Source organism: Mustelus asterias, chromosome 29, assembly GCF_964213995.1.
Source record: "Mustelus asterias chromosome 29, sMusAst1.hap1.1, whole genome shotgun sequence".
Taxonomy (NCBI): Eukaryota; Metazoa; Chordata; class Chondrichthyes; order Carcharhiniformes; family Triakidae; genus Mustelus; species Mustelus asterias.
The window spans coordinates 17,945,971-17,964,266 of record NC_135829.1 but is presented as its reverse complement, the minus strand read 5'-3'; the positions used below and the strand labels follow the sequence as shown (position 1 = coordinate 17,964,266).

Here is an 18,296-nt window from a genome sequence, read left to right as displayed (position 1 = left end):
TGGATGAAGGTGGAGACTGGCAACAGTCAAGACACGGGGCAGGTGGGAGCAGACCAATGGCAGTGAAAGATGCGTCGGTGGGGTGTGGGGGAGACAGGGCACCGGCAGTCAGGGGCCACAGGTGTGATGAGCAGTGAACTTAAATGTACTCTTTCGGAGTCTGAAAATGGTCCTATTGTCCTAATCCCACAATTGTATTTGAACATAATATTTAAAAATGGCTTTTCCATGCCTTCAAGTATACAATAGAATGAATACAAGCACAAGAGACCAATCAGCACAATTTGCCCACACAAGCTCTCTGCAAACCCCACTCTCCCATCTTTTCTCTGTAATGCTGCAAATATTTTCTGCTCGGATAATTGCCAATTCCCTTCTAAAAACCACGTTTCAATCTGACTCCAACACAATCTCATGCAGTGCTTTCCAGATCCTAACCAATTGTTATGCAAAAACAGTTTTTCCTAATGTCGCTTCTGATTCTCAAATTTGTGTCCTCCTGTCCTCAACCCTTCCATTAATGGGAACACTTCCTCCTTATCTACACTGCCCAGACCCCTCATAATGCTGAACTGCTTTATCAAGTTTCCTATTGAATATCTCAGTTCTTGAAGAAGAACACGAGTACAGCTTCTCCAATGTGCCAAACATGGGACTGTGGTGAGTGAGAGAATTCAACAAAGTGAGGGAAGAGGTACTGTTCTGGTCTTTTGCAAGATAAGAACACTCAGAGGAGGAGTGAGAGAAATCAAGACCCGAGATCTAAGAGCACTTGTTAGTGATTGGTTAGTGAGTTTCACATTTGTTTCCTCTAAACCAGTGCAGTAGTTTTCACTGGAACTGTGGAAATAGAAGTACTGTACTAAGTTTGCATAACTTAACCAGTTGAACTACTTAATATAACTACAATTAAACACAGTGATATTTCAAAATTTAGTCAGTTTAATAATACTATGTTGCAGCTGCAGTGTGTGGAAGCTACTGCACACCCCTGCAATCCACAGCAATCACATCTGTAGAAAGTATCTGTAGCTCATGAAACTTTGGCTCAGAGTTGATAAATTTACCTCCAAGCTTCAGGCGCTGTGATGTATCAAGGGAGGAAGAAAGCTACCTGAACATACTGTTTCATGAGCAGTCACACCCCTCAAGTGGTCACGGACAGAAGGGTGTGACTACAAGTGAAGTAGATATGGGGATCCAGAAGGTAGCACTAGAGGAACTTCAGCCCTAACACTTGTCCAATAGGTAGTAGCCTGTGTGGGTGAAAGCAGGGACTGAGGAGAGGATGAGCAAGTTGACCACAGTACAATAACACAGGGAAGCACTCAAGTTGGAAGAGTAAAAAAAAGTAGGATTATGGGTAAATATAGTTAGGGAGATAGATACTGTTCTTCGTAGCAGAGAACATGATTCCCAAAGGCTGTGTTGCCAGAGTTAGGACAACTCCCACGAGTGGAGTGGAACTTGGGAGTGGGAGAGGAATGATACATTTATCCAGGTCCAGGTAGATACCAGCAATGAGGTTCCGATCAAGGAATCGGACCAGTAAGGAGAAATTAAAAATCAAAATAACAAAAATAATAATCCCCGAATTACTAGCTGAGCTAACAGCAAATTGGCATAGGGTTTCTGAGATCAGAGAGATGAATACATGCATCAAGACTGGTGTGGGCAAAATGGGTTTCAATGCATGGGTCAATGGAACTGCTACATTGGGTAAAGCGGAATGGTTGCATTGATACGAGCTTCACTTAAACCACACTGGGACCAGTGCCCTGGTAAAATGAATGCCTAGAGCTACAGAACGGACTTTAAACTATATATCTGACCCACTGTCACTGGGTCAAAATCCTGGAACTTCCTCTCTAATAGAAATGTGGGTACACCTACACCACATGGACTGCAACATTTCAAGAAGGCAGTTCACCACTACCTTCTCAAGGGCAGTTAGGGATGGGCAATAAATGCTGGACTAGCCAGTGACACCACATCGCATGAATTAATAAAAAACAGAAGAGGGTTCAGGTAAGAGGAAAGTTAAAGAGAAAGCTCAACGCAATAATGCAGTCATCATTTTAAGACAATAATTATAACACTAATAAACTTTAAAAATAATACGGTCCCCATGTTCACATCACTGGCATCAGTTGCCATCTTAAATGGTTTGTTGAAATTTAGAGCAGCCAACATTTATTAAGACAGCCTTTAATCTCTTGAAGGAGGTCTGACAAGATTCTGTAGTCCTACTTGACTTTGTTTTTCAATAAGTTTGTTAATACAGCAGCTAATGAGCTGAAATTCATGACAAAATTCTGTAAAATCCACACATTCTGTGGAACCACAATATCTTTTGTTTGGTTTTAGGAACAGGAAAATCCATAATAGCTTGAACTTCAGCTTCTCTCGGCAATATGCGACCTTGCACCATATCATGTCCCAAATAAATGACCTTGGCCAACACCCTTTTCAGACTATTTCTCACTCAGTTAGTTTTTGGCAAGTCTTTCAAATAGCTGCAAGTGTTTGACATGGTCTTCACAAGTGTCACTTTTGGCCAATACACTGTCCATACAGACAGTACAGTTTAATAGTCCATTAGTAACTTGATTAGTTAGCCTTTAAAAAGTAACTGGTGCATTCTTCATCCCAAATGGCATCACTTTATATTGATATAGACCATCGGGGATTATAAAAGCAGAGATTTCCTTAGATTGTTCGGTAGTGGCACTTGTCAATTGTTAATCTGGTGAACGTCCATCTGGCAAAGGAAGAAGCTGGAGGCTGTCTGTCTTCAACATAGGTTGATTCACAAAACTCCATATAATGCAAGTGCAGACTACTTTTGCCTTCCACATAGTTCCTCCAAGTACCAACTGGTGCCCTAATCTTTCCCCAGTTGGTATCAGCTGCTCTGAACTGCAACTAAAGCATGTACTCAATTGTCACAACATTTACAACACTAACGCCAGTATTCCTTTAATAAGCAAAGAGTTTCCATCTTCATTGAGGCAATCTTCAACTTGTGATAAAGGATAAGAATCAGTTTTTGTTACAGCATTCATTTAATGAAAATCAATACAATAACTTTGAGTTATGTCAGATTTTGGTACCACTACAACTGGTGAACTCCAACTGCGTTGACTCAGTGCAATTTACAGGTTTCTACATATTAAAAACATCAAAATATACAGGACTAGTGCAATAAAATGGCGTTGAAGTAGAAGATCAGCCATGATCTCACTGATGGTGGAGCAGGCTCGAAGGGATGAATGGCTTACTCCTTCTCCTATTTCTTACGTTATGTTCTTATATCATTATCTAACATGGTGATTTATTTCCATGGCTTGAGCCAATTTCACTAGTGCTCACACATTTCTTAAAATCATGAAGGATCTGGACAGATCAGATGGGAAAGACTCCCACTGGTGGAAGGATTGAGAACAAGAAGCACAGATATAAAGCAACTGGCAAAAAAAGTAATCGGGACCTGAAGAGAAACATTTTCATGCACTGCCCAAGTGTGGTGGAGGCAGGTTCAATCAAGGCATTCAAGAGGGAATTTGCGGGTGGCACTTTGGCACTGCTGCCTCACAGCGCCAGGGACCCGGGTTTGATTCCCAGCTAAGGTCACTGTCTGTGCGGAGTCTGCACGTTCTCCCCACGTTTCCTCCGGGTGCTCTGGTTTCCTCCCACAGTCTAAAAGACGTGCTGGTTAGGTGCATTGGCCATGCTAAATTCTCCCTCAAGTGTAGCTGAACAGGCACCAGAGTGTGGTGACTAGGGGGTTTTCACAGTAACTTGAGACAAGGAAGCCTACTTGTGTCAAAAATAAATAAATAGATTATCTGTAAAGGGAATGTTGGAGAACACAGGATTTAGTGAGAGGGAGGAACTGAAAGAAATCAGTATTAGTAGGAAAATGATATTGGGGAAATTGATGGGATTGGAGGCTGATAAATCCCCAGGGTCTGATAATCTACACCCCGCAGTACTTAGGTGGCCCTCGAAATAGTGGATATATTGGTGGTAACCTTCCAAGATTCTATAGACTCTAGAACAGTTTCTATGGATTGGAGGGTGGCTAATGTAACTCCAATATTTAAAAAGGGAGGTAGAGAGAAAACAGAGAATTATAGACCAGTCAGCCATAGTGGGAAAATGCTAGAATCCATTATAAAAAATTTAATAGCAGACCACTTGGAAAATAGTGGCAGGGTCAGACAGAGTCCATTCACATGGATTTATGAAAGGGAGATCGTGCTTGACAGATCTACAGGAATTCTTCAAGGATGTAACTAGTAGACTTGATGAGGGGGAGTCAGTGGATTTGGTTTATTTGGAGTTTCAGAGGCTTTCGACAGGATCCCACAAGAGAATAGTGTGTAAAATTAAAGCACATTGGACTGGGGACAGAGTATCGAGATGGACAGAAAGCTGGTTGGTAGACAGGAAACAAAGAGTAGCAATAAACAGGTCTTTTTTCAAAGTGGCAAGCAGTGACTAGTAGGGTACAGCAGGGATCAGTGCTAAAAACATCAACTATTCATAATGTATATTAATGACTTAGATAAGAGAACTAAATGTAATATCACGAAATTTGCAGATGACACAAAGCTGGGTGGGGGAGTAAACTGTGAGGAGGATGCTGAGATGCTTCAGTGTGATTTGGACAAGTTGAGCAAGTGGACAAATGCATGACAGATGCAGTATAATTTGGATAACTGTGAAGTTATCCACTTTGGTAGCCAAAATAGGAAAACAGGTTATCTGAATAGCTACAGATTGAGGGGGAAATGTGCAATAAGACCTGGGTGTCCCCGTACAGCAGTTGCCGAAAGCATGCATGCAGATGCAGTGGGCAATTAAGGAAGCAAATGGTATGTTGGCCTTCATAGCAAGAAGATTCGAGTATAGGAGCAGGAATGTCCTGCTGCAGTTCTACAGGGCCTTGGTGAAACCACACCTGGAATATTGTGTGTTTTGGCTTCCTTATCTGAGGAAGGATGAAGTAAAAAAAGTAAAGTTTATTTATTAATCAGAAGGCTTACATTAACACTGCAATGAAGTTACTGTGAAAATTCCCTGGTCGCACACTCCGGCACCTGTTTGGGTCAATGCACCTAACCAGCACGTCTTTCAGACTGTGGGAGGAAACCGGAGGAAACCCATGCAGACACGAGGAGAACATGCAAACTCCACACAGACAGTGACCCAAGCCGGGAATCGAACCCGGGTCCCTGGCGCTGTGAAGCAGCAGTGCTAACCACTGTGCCACCATGTCCCCCCCCTCCATGTTCTAAGGATGTTCTTGCTATGGAGGGAGTGCAGCAAAGAATTTACCAAAATTACTCCTAGTATGGCCGGACTTAAATACAAGGAGACTGAGTCAGTTTGGATTATATCAATGGAGTTTAGAAGAACGAGGGGGGGATCGCATAGAAACCTATAAAATTCAAACAAGACTAGACAGGGCAGTTGCAGGAAGGATGCTTCAATGGCAAGGAACCAGAGATCACAGTCTGAAGATACAGGGTAAACCATTTAAGACTGGGAAGAGGAGAAAGCTGTTGAGGCCCAAACATTGTATGTTTTCAAAAAGGAGTTAGATATAGCTTTTGGGGCTTAGGGGATCAAACGATATGGGGGCGAAAGCGGGGAAATAGAACTAGAGGAACTGCTTACTCGAAGAGCTGGCACAGACACAACAGGCTAAATTGCTAACTTCTCTCTCTGGAGTTTAAGTTCAAACTTTTGTTTTAAGTTCCATTTACTGTTCTCTTTCCTATTCTTCCAGTTCATTTGTAATTGTCTTTGTAATTATCACAAATCTGTTTTGTCTGGGTTAACCTAATCATTGTGAAATTCCAAACATTGGAATTCCACTTCCAAATTCTAAATTCCAATTCCAATTCCAAATTCCAAATATGATTAGGGACAGTCAGCATAGCTTTGTGAGTGGAAAATCAAGTCTCACAAATTTAATTGAGTTTTTTGAAGGGGTAACCAAGAAGGTAGATGAGGGCAATGCAGTTGATGTTGTCTACATGGACTTTAGCAAGGCCTTTGACAAGGTACCGCATGGCAGGTTGTTGCATGAAATTAAATCTCACGGGATCCAGGGTGAGGTATCTAAATGGATACAAAATTGGCTTCTTGACAGGAGCCAGAGGGTCGTTGTCGAGGGTTGTTTTTCAAACTGGAGGCCTGTGACCAGCGGTGTGCCTCAGGGATCAGTGCTGGGCCCACTGTTATTTGTCATTTATATTAATGATTTGGAGGAGAATATAGGGGGCATGGTTAGTAAGTTTGCAGATGACACCAAGATTGGTGGCATGGTGGACAGTGAGGAAGGTTATCTCCAATTGCAGCGGGATCTTGATAAATTGGGCCAGTGGGCTGACGAATGGCAGATGGAGTTTAATTTAAACAAATGCGAGGTAATGCATTTTGGTAGATTGAACCAGGGCAGGACTTACTCAGTTAATGGTAAGGTGTTGGGGAGAGTTACAGAACAAAGAGATGTAGGGGTACATGTTCATAGCTCCTTGAAAGTAGAGTCACAGATGGACAGAGTGGTGAAGAAGGCATTCGGCATGCTTGGTTTCATCGGTCAGAACATTGAATACAGGAGTTGGGACGTCTTGTTGAAGTTGTACAAGACATTGGTAAGGCCACACTTGGGGTACTGTGTGCAATTCTGGTCACCGTATTATAGAAAGGATATTATTAAACTAGAAAGAGTGCAGAAAAGATTCACTATGATGCTACCGGGACTTGATGGATTGAGTTATAAGGAGAGGCTGAACAGACTGGGACTTTTTTCTCTGGAGCATAGGAGGCTGAGGGGTGACCTCATAGAGGTCTATAAAATAATGAGGGGCATAGACAAGGTAGTCAATATCTTTTCCCAACGGTAGGGGAGTCTAAAACTAGAGGGCATAGGTTTAAGATGAGAGGGGAGAGTTACAAAAGTGTCCAGAGAGGCAATTGTTTCACACAGAGGGTGGTGAGTGTCTGGAACAAGCTGCCAGAGGTAGTAGTAGAGGCGGGTACAATTTTATCTTTTAAAAAGCATTTAGATAGTTACATGGCTACGATGGCTACAGAGAGATATGGGCCAAATGCGGGCAATTGAGATTAGCAGAGGGGTTTTAAAAAACAAATAAGGGCGGCATGTACAAGTTGGGCCGAAGGGCCTGTTTCCATGCTGTAAACCTCTATGACTCTATTGTGCTACTGTATAATTACTTCTGCTTTTTTAACTCCTATTATCTCTAATTTCGACTCTCCTCTAATTCTATTAACCTAACCTTTGTTAATTATTACACACCACTCAGGGATAAATGTTCCCTCGCCAGAAAAAATTCAGCAATTGACAAAGCCATCCTGCTGATTATTTAGAATAATAAAATCACTGTAATTTCCTGGTAGCATAACCTTAACAAATCCCAGCACACCCGTCACAATCTGAATTCACAATCCTGCTTGAGCCACGCAATTGTTACGATCCCAGTAGAGACCAGTGATTTTTTTTCTTTGAAATCCAAAAACCCATATACTTTGTCAAAGAATGAAGCCACAGCGAATATGGTTTAAATCAAAAGTATATCATAAAACAAACATTGAAGATGAATACTAATTAATATACTATCTGAAATAGTCAGTTACGTACAAGATATTAAAAGTATAATGAACATTGTTAATTATACTCTAAACCAAAACAAATTCAAATTCCCTTCTACACCCATATGACTACACCAAAAAGCTCAAGTCAGATGCTCATCAGAAATTAGAAGGTTAATCACTAGGCTCTGTGTACTGGTTTAAAGAATTGTATATAATTGAGATTTCTTGGGCCTTTCACTTACTTCCAGTAAGGTTGCCCCTTCAAATCTCTTCTAACCATCCCACAGTTGAAGTGTCCCAGTTCATACAAGCATTACTAGTGTCTTAAGCGCAGACACCTAAAGTCAGAACTTATGAAGGATCAGCCAGACTCGAAATGTTAGCTCTACTCTCTCTCCACAGTGTTGTCAGACCTGCTGAGATTTTCCAGCATTTTCTGTTTTTGTTGTTGAAGTCAGAACTCTCCTGGTTTTAACATTCTTTAACTCTAGAGCCCTGCACCTAAACTCTCTCTCCCCCTTTCTTCTCAGCTTCGCTATCCCAGAAGTCCAATTCACTGTAGGAGTACTTCAGTTAACAAGAGTTTGTAAAAAAAAACCCTTTTAGCCAACATTTCAACTAATTCCTGCTTGAAAGAAATGTCACCTGCAGTTAGCTGGTTTTAAACTAAAACTTGAGACCAGAATCACCCACACAATTCATTCCCCCATTATCAACTTCTTGTTGATCTTTCTCTCTTATTTATCTCCCAGACAACTTGGCTACAAGATCAGTTACAGAGGCAAGGTGCTTTACTTGAAATCACATCCCAGACAAACCTAGTTCTTATCACCCCAACATAAAATATAAATTTTCCCCCAGAAGTTCCTGGACTGACAGTAATTGGATAGGATTAATGGCCTCATAATAAAGGATCCTCTGGGGTGAGTGATCATGTATGATGGATTTTCACATTGTTTGAGAGAAACTTGGGTCTGAAAATAACATCTTATGGCAATTCCAAAGGTATGAAGACATTGTTGGCTAAAAATAGACTGGGACATAGGTTAAAAGGGAAGACGGTAGACAAGAGGCAACAAAAATTTTAGGAGATATTTCATAACTCTGAAAAGAGATATTTCACTAAGAAAGGCTCCACAGTAAATGCACATCAGTGACTAACTCAGGAAGTTAAAGATGACATCAACTTCAGAGAAAAGGGACTCATTTTGCAAAGGTTAGTAATAGGCCAGAGATTGGAAAACATTTAGAAACCAGCAACAGATAACAAACAAAAAAATAAAGAGGAAAATTTAGAATGAGAGTAAAACTAGCAAGAAGTATAAAAAATAGACAGCATGAGCTTCTAAAGGTAAATAAAAAGGAAAACAACAGCTCAAGTAAATGTTGCTGGAAGATGAGCCTGGGGAGTTAATAATGGGCAACAAGAATTAGGTAGACATGTATTTTGTATCCGTCTTCAAGGTAGAAGACACAAAAAGCATCCCAAGAGTAGTAGAAAATCAAGGTCCAAAATGGAGGAAGGAAAGATTAAAAACACTCACTATCCCAAAAGAAAACATACTTGGAAAGCTAATGGAACTCATAGTTGCCAAGTCCCTTGGACCGTTTAATATATCCCAGAGTCTTTTTAAAAAGTGGCTAGAAATGGTGGATGCATTGGTTGTAATCTTCTAAAATTCCCTAGAAAGGTTCTAGCAGATTGGAAAACTGTCAATGTAACATCCCTATTCAAGCAATCAGGGAAACAAAGCAGTCTTCTTTAAGTTGTTCCTTTGCATCTTAAATATCAGCCAAAACAGTTAGAAGAGGCACTTATTTAGCCCCTTGTTCAAATTGCAGCATCTTGACAATGCAGCACACCCTTAGTTTTGCACTGGAGTTTATTTATTCTTGTAAGTGGCAATTTTTCCACATGTGGTGAAAATATTTTTCTGGCATTTAAGCCATTGTTGGTAACACCCATACAATTAGCAGCTCCTATCCATCAATCTAAATAAATTTACTGGACAGATTTCTAAAAAGTAAAAATGCTCCAGTTGTGCATTGCAGTAGTCCAGGTAAAACTCTTGTAAAAGCAACCCTAAAAATACTAAATCTCAAGGCACTTTGCTAAAATTTAGCCCAGAGCCAAAAATATTTTTCACATTATTTGTCACAAGGTTATGCCCCTTTAATTTTGAATGTATGATTTTCAAACCAACGAAACAAGATCTCATAATAATCGCAACATCTTTTTTTTCTACATCCAACCACATCCAAGAAGTTAGCTGATCCAAATCAGCCACAAAGCTAAAAACCTACGCCTCCAGGATAATCAAAGGACATTTAACCCTAAATTCTCTTCGGTTGTTTAAAAATTGGAATCTAGCTGTTCTTATTTCTGATACCCATATATGATGTCACATTTTTATTATTTTTTCCTTCAGGTATAGTGGTTAGTAACTTTTTTCTTTAACTCAAGAAAACCTTTTCTGATTGGCTCCTTATTGCTCACTGCATAAATAGTTAAATAGATTCTAATTTGGTAAAGGCATATCCTCATGAAAACAAACTTAAACCTCTGTTGTGGTTAACCAAGAAGGTTGACGAGAGGGAAGCTAGTTCAATCCTTCTCAGCTGCTCCTAACAATACAGCTGAAATTTGTAAACATTGCAAAACATATTATATCACATAAAAATGATAATCCCCTACAAAACTCAAAGTCAAATAGCAAGATAAACAGAAACTCTCAGATTTCAGTGCATGTGCTAAAACATGCACGTTTACACCTGAGCATCAGGAAGGCCCATCAGTTTAATACAGTAGCATTTAATTGTGATGAAGCAACTAGAGTACCACAAGGTACAACGGACAAGCTGTTATTCCAGCTATTGTGGTGAAGAATGCAACTGTCAAGGCAAAATCTACTTCACAGATGAGAGGATAGAATCTTTGCTTGAAGGAATGAGGGAGAAGCAAGAGGCACTTGGCTGAAGAGATCAACATTCACAACCCTGTACTTAAAATCACTTGGCACAGCTTGCACAGGAACAAATTGCAGAAAAGCGTCAATGCTGATGAAGGGCAATACTGGAACCAATCTTTACTCAGTTTTACGTTTATTTGTGGAATTAAACATTATAAACTTATATCTCCTAATTCATCCACACCAGTTTCAATAAGTGTCTCTTCATATGTGCTCAAGTAAAACCTCAGTTTATGTCTACGATTGGCATACAATTAATATGCAATTAACACTGTGCCCGACACCTCCGAGGCATGGATTGTGCCATGAGGTTAAATCTGAAAAAAATTACAAAGCTGACCCTACTGCAATACAGCCTCATCTCAATCAATACATTCATTTAATAAGAATTTGCACCAGGTGCACAACCTTGTAAAAATATTCATCAAATCTGTCACAATGTTCTGGATGCTTTCAATGGACAAGCTTTTGCAGTCAACAGTAAACGAACAGCACCAGCTATTTATTACTTGCCCATAGACTTTTGTACTGGCGGTTCCTAGCAGGCAACTATCCAAAATGCACAGAACTTTTGTGAAGAAAGCATGCAACTGTATACCTCCTTAATCAATCCGGTTGAAGAATCATTAATGAGTACTGTAGAGTTTAAACCAAGATGTGTCAGTTAAAATCTAAATTTAATGTCAAATTGGATAGAGAAAGTGAAATGGAAAGGGGGTAGGGAGAGAGAGAGAAAGATAAATACTGGATAAAGAGAGAAATATAAAACTGGCAGGAAAAACATTTATAAAAAGTGTTTAAAATCACTAACAATAAGCACACTCTGAAAGAATGGCACTTCAGGCTTGTAAAAGTTAATTTTCAGTGCCAGAGAATTTGTTTTGCAATAATTAAGACATTGTGCCTCCAAAATGTTACATAGACCAGAATGGACAAGCCCTAATTTAAGGTTTAGTTCACATATATCACATCATTTAATATATTTGGATGGCAATATCTTTATTGTGCAGTTTTTGGAGGAATCTCAGGCTGCAACTTCCCAATTTTATATTTAACTGGGTCTATGCAGTCACTGGAAGTTGCAGTCCAATTTTCACATAACTGGGACGTTGTGTGACATCAGCCTCACCACTATTGCTACGACAAAATCCAGGCCATTATTTTGGAAAAAAGGTGGAGTTAGCAGCGACGACACGTCCTGGAATATTTCAAACCCCTACCCCTTTCATCCTAGTAATCATAAGCTTTGGGTGAATTAGTGCAAAGGACAGGAAACTCATGATTAGCACATTAAATTCAGTTCACGTAATGCTGTCTTACAGAAACAGTAACACAGACAGATATATAACTTTACTAAGATCACAAAGTGTCATTCAAAGGAAACTCTATCCAACTGTGATCACAAGCACTATATTATTACCTTTCATTTTGGGGGTAATCAATCATTCCTTTCAGTTAATGCTCCAAGAAATTCAATACCATGAATTAAATTTAGGGATTAGCTATGGTTCAGTTATTAATCTCACCTGAGTCAAAAGGTTGTGATTTCAAGCCCAATCCAGGATTTGAATCAAGGCTGACATCCCAGTGCAATACTGAGGAAGGTGCAGTCTTTCAGATGAATTGTTAAACCAAGGCTCTCCCAGGTGTACATAAAAGATTCCATATCACTATTGCAAAGAGGAGCAGGGGAACCATCTCTAATTTTCTTGACAATATTTATCCCTCAATCAACAAAAATAGATTATTTGCTTATTAGAGTTTTCTACACACAAATTGGCTGTTGCATTGCCTATATTACAACAGCGACTATACGTCAAAAAAATACTTTATTGACTTTCATTTTGAGCCATCTGGTGGTCATGAAAGATGCTGCAGTATATGAATGCAAGTATTTTTTCCCCCCAATCACCTTTAATGTAGAAATAACATTCACAGATGCTTCCGATCTCGCAACGCTTTCCCACTACACTATTACCACCTTTGTCAAACACCAGGGCAGTTACACAAGCTACAAAGGGTCTGCATACCAAGTCTGAGGAGGTAGCATAAAATGAGTCAGTATGTAAGAAGAAAAAGGGAGCAGTTACCCAAGGCCAAGTGCCAACTGGTCAGAAGTCCAGCAATTTTCTGGTCACTGTTGCACTGCCTAAGGATTCTAACCTCATATAACCTGCGCATAAATGTTGCTGCTGGCCAAGCCAAGTAACCTATGAGTCACTTACGTCCATGTAAAATACACTGCAATCTGGAAAATATTAAGGAACAGGCCAGATGTATGCTGTCATGAATGAACAGCTGTCTGTTTTGTAGTCTGCCAAGAGGCATGTGGCAATTCCTGTGGCACTAGTGACAAAGTCTATAAATGCCATGGGAGTATTTCCAATGCATGATCACACTGCTGCAATGGAGCCCTTCAGTTAGTTTTAAAGAGACTTCCTTAACTGATTTTACAGGGGGATCCAAAAGTCAACTTTGAGGCAGAGTCCCAAATTTAATAGGTACATGAAATTATTTTTTAAAGTAGGGGCATAGCTGCATCAAAGTGGCCAACTTTCAACACTACAACTGACTCAACAAATATTCTGAAAGAACTAATGGCAGATGTGCCAGAATATGATCACCAACTTGCAGTTATAGCTTATCAGGGCTAATAAGACACAAACAAGATGCGGCGGATTCAGGAGCAGTATCATTGTAATGCATAGTATTAGAAAAGGTAAAGCTATCAGAATTTCTCTAGAGGTTATCAATGAACATAAGAACATACAAATTAGGCCACTCAGCCCCTCAAGCCTGCTACATCATTCAATAAGGTCATGGCTGAGCTGATTGCAACCTCAACCCCACATTCACTGTATTAATGAAAAGTATAGACAGGAAAGATTTCATTGTTTGAGGGAAAAGGAACCGAGTTCCAAGATGATGTGCATCAAGCTTGGCAAGAGATAGCCTGAAACAACGTAGTCTCTCCCATGTTTCTAGATCATGAGAGAAAATTACAAGCAAGTCTTTGGAGTGAGCATGTCAACTCAAATGAAACGAATAGTTTATGCCAAAGAATTAATCTTATATCTCCTAATAATTGCGTTTAAAACTATAACTGCAAGTTGATGGCTCCAAAAAAGGAAGGCTCCCTTTACCTCATACAATTGTGTTATCAAAAAGTATTTTAGACCATGTCACCACTAGACATATGGTTATTTGAGGATGCAAATATCAGTAATTGCATTAAATAAAAATGAAAAATAGATACCATTGCTGGGCATAATATCTCAGCACAATTGCAAGGTATATGCAAATATACTTGCTGGAAAACAAAATGTACAAGTGCTTTTTGATTGTTGTGTGCACATCTTTGCTTGTTGCTCATTGGTTATCTGCTAAAATGATTTACAACAGGAGTGAAAGTACCACATAAATAGCAATAATGTACAGAGATGGCAATCATAACTGTGGTCAGTTCAATTAATCAGAATTAACCCTTCAGACCAGAAGAAGAAAGCAAATATTTTAAATATAAGAAAACCAGATAGTTAAGGAAAGACTGTAACGCAACTGGTAACAGCCCAGCCAACCAGGAGGTCATCTGACAAACCATCAGGTGGAGGCTATAGAGAAAGAAAATAAAGAACTTGCATTTATATAACACTTTTCAGAATCTCAGGATGTCCCATTTTACTTTTCAGCCAATTAAGTACTCTTTGAAGTGGAGTCACTCATAATGTAGGAAAATCTGACAGCCAATTTGTGCACAACAATGTCCCAAAAATATCAATGAAATAATGTTTTTAATCATTTTAGTTGAAGTATGAATATTGACCCGGATATTGAGAAAAACACCCATACACTTCAAACAGTACCACTAGATCTTCTATTTTATCTGAGAGGGGCAATAGTTTTAATTGCTTACCTCAAATCTGGATTCTTTGACAATCCAGCACTCCCTCAGAAGTATATTGATTATGTGATCAAAGCCTGAAATTAATTTTAAATCTGCAATCTTCTGACCCAGACTATCTAGTGCTATCACTGAGCCATAAAAGAAACCTTAGGGCAAAAGAATACATAAAGAAAAAAAGGAAAGGAATCACTGGACTAATTGAACTAAATTTGCATGTAATATGGTGTCATAACGAGGCTATATCACTCTCAGTACAGTGCCTACATATCTTGAAAATATGTCTTGAAACCTGGAGCACAACAAAGTTGGTACTTATGCCCAAGTCAATACTGTAATATATGCCCAGACAAAATGCATGCATATGTCAACAATCAAGGGGCCAATAATTTACCATAGTGTATACATTTCAACTGAGCCTCTCCTGAAATGCTTACTCAATAGGAAAGCGAGCTGTGCACACACTTGCTACACATTAGCACTGGAATATGGCGCACTCTCCACTCAAATACCTAATATGCCAGCAAATTTCATGCGCCAGTAAAAATAAGCTTAATTATTGTACATATGTCCACAGTGCTGTTTTGTACGGGACAAACTCTCTCTGTATAGCAACTTGGAAGCATGCAAATATAGGCAGAAAGTATGGGCTAACAGTACTCAAAATTAGTGCTCAGTAACTCGGTGACTTCACGCCAACAGAAATTTTCAGATTTTTCTTAGAATTGAAGTAGTTCTAGCAGAGTTGGGCATTACTAGTGCTGCATGCAAATCTTTGGATGTAGCACGTGTTTGGAAATGTCCAGAAGATTACTTCTGGATGAAACAATCTTGGCTAAAATAATTTTAACTCTCATTCTTTATGACACCACGTTGTTCAGAACTTTACAACCAATTGCTAACAACTGATATAGGACAGAGTGTGAGGTTTGTTAGCACTAACAATGGTCACCTTGATGTAAGTTGACATGTGATGGTCAACTTTTCTTCTTCACTTTTCCTTCTTTTGTAAACATTTAGAACATCTTTAGCATTTTTATACAAAAGCAAGTTGGAAATACCACCTCATAGCAGTACATGTTGATCATATAAGTAGCTGTTGTGAAAAGTATTCACATTGATGAAGTAAGGTGTACTCTTCTAACATTAAGATTAAGCTCTATTTTAAGGTAGGTTGTTAATCAGACCTGGGAGTAGTTGATGCTGTTGTCAGGAAGATGTTCCAATCCCCACCATTGCCACAACTCGGCTTGATGAGGTCAGTAATTTACCACAATGCATACATTTAATAAACACATTCACTTCAAATTAACAATTAGGCATTTTTTGAAAAACTAAATGTTCACTTCCACCTGGCAATGCTCACCAGGATTTAAAGTTGTATGTGTATAACTCTCACAAACAAAGACTGCACTCATCGCGTTAATGGAAGCAGAGATCAACTGCTGTCCCATTCTGGGAGAAACAATTAGTCATCCATCACTCCAGATCCCTTCGTACATGCCTGATTTCTGGTATGCATGACATGCGTCGGTATTAGTCGGCATTCATAGAGACTATGGAGTAAGTCACCTGTCTGCTCATTGGGTAGGATGAAAATAGTGAGAAGTTATATCTTTTTAAATATTATTCCAAAATGGCAATTCTATATTAGCTCGATATGATAATGATATTTTAACAGCTGATTTAACAAAGACATTAATCTCTTCAAAATAAAGAGGGCAACATGTGTATTTAAATGGAAATGCAATTCAGCATAAGGACAGACAGACCTTTCACATGTTAATATAGCATGCCATAATTCCTGGGCTAGTCAATGAAATATAAACTCAAAACCAAATGTGGTATTACAAATATAACCAATCCCAGTATGTTGGCACCTTTTTGATTAATTCTAAGATTTAGGCTGAACTTGGATCAGTCCTGCTTGGTTTTGTCATCACATAACCCCAAAAAGGAAGTCAAATCATCTTTATGATTGTGGTTAAGTGCTGCTTATTTTAAGTTAATGAGGTGCTATTTTCCCAATTATAGTCAAGAATGATCAAAATTCGAAACATCCTAAAACTCATTATACAGTTGTTCACACATACATTACCACATCTGAAAATGATGATTATTAACAATTTCTTTCAATAGATTAAATGGGCAAGAATGGAACTTGGCAAGTGCAGCCCTACTTAGCTGGACAATAGGCGAGAGGCATTGGATCAACAGGCTGCAGACAAGTCAAGGAGGACGAGGGGGAATAATTTGTCTATCAGTCATATAGGATATAATTTGAGACTTTGGTAAGAGTTGTTTCAGTACTTTGGCATACCAGATTTGAGATTATTTAAAGGCAATCAGACATACAGTAAGAAAATATCGACTTGCAGGCGTAGGACAAATTTGGATAGTTCTTTCAAAAACCTGACACGAGGATGACAAGCCAAACATCCTCCTTTTGTGCTAAGATTCAAAAAAAATGGTCAAGGTTTATATAATTCTCCTACTACCATCCTGACAGTTGCATGATAAAACTAAACTGGACTTGTTAACTAATCATAACAATCAAACACTATCCAATCTATTACAACAGATCTAGATGTAAAATGAAGAAAAGCTCCAGTAGTTAAGTACTTTGGAAATACTTAACTACTGGAGCTTTTCTTCATTTTACATCTAGATCACCTATTGTGTCCAAGAATGGTTCACTCGGGTACACTGGGTACCTCAAATTACTCATATACTGTTTCCCAAAATAATTAATTTGTGTTTGATTCAATGATTCTTCCAACAACTCCCCAAGGAGATTGTTCCATAGATTGACTACTTTATCACTAAAATATTGGTTCCACAGATTAGGAATTGAATTTACTTCCTTCAAGCACAGGTTGTCCTGGACAAGGTGAAGTAGCTTGACATGCTCTACACTATTATTTCCCTTTAGGATCCTAAAAATAGCTATATCACCCTCCAGCATTCTTTCAATGTACATAATCACTCTTCATAATCAAATTCTTCTATCCCCTCAATCATTTTGGTGAATCTATATCTTTCAGTAGTTGCAACATTTTTTTAGTACTATGGTAACCAGAATTGTGAAACTCAATATAGGTAAACATTGCTGGTAAACACAAGGCAACAACAAATAAAATGGAAAATAGATCTCATATTAAGATAGTATTCTGACCATTAGAGAGAACCAGAACACAATAATTAGGAGGAGCAGGCCATTTGGCCTCTTAAGCCTGCTCTGCCATTCGATAAGATCATGGCTAATCTGATTGTGGCTTCAATTTCACTTTCTTGTCTGTTCCCCCATAACTCTTGACTCCCTTGTCAATCAAAAATCTAACTCTGCCTTGAATATATTCAATGAACTAGCTTCACTGCTCTCTCGGGAAGATAATTAATGGCCCTTAAGAGAAAATAAATCTCATCTCCGTCTTATATTGGAGACCCTAGTTTTTAAACTTTGTCCCCTAGTTGTAGGCTCTCCCACGAGGGGAAACATCCGCTCAATATACGTGTCAAATCCTTTCAGAATCTTACATTTTTAATAGGATCACCCTTTCTTTCTAAATTTCAAAAGGTGTGGACCCCAACCAGTTAACTTTTTCTCATAAGCCAATCCCTTCATCTCAGGAATCAGTCAAGTAAACCATGATTGTTCAGATTCTATTATAGCACCAATTGCCTTACCTCTTTCACACTGTGCTCCTGTAAATCCATATGTACAGGCACATCGATTGGGAGCAACGCATCTTCCACTGTTCAAACATCCATTCTCACAGGTAGCTGAAAAACAACAT

The 18,296-nt window shown here is 39.0% G+C and overlaps 1 protein-coding gene across 1 annotated transcript in view; it reads right to left on the bottom strand.

Moving 5' to 3' along the window:
• Nucleotides 1-18,296, bottom strand: part of fbn1 (fibrillin 1) — a 413,386-nt gene that overhangs the window by 363,625 nt on the left and 31,465 nt on the right. Inside the window, exon 5 of the mRNA XM_078200149.1 lies at nt 18,187-18,282. Within this exon, the coding sequence (XP_078056275.1) occupies nt 18,187-18,282 (96 nt within the window). The remainder of the gene's footprint in view (nt 1-18,186; nt 18,283-18,296) is intronic.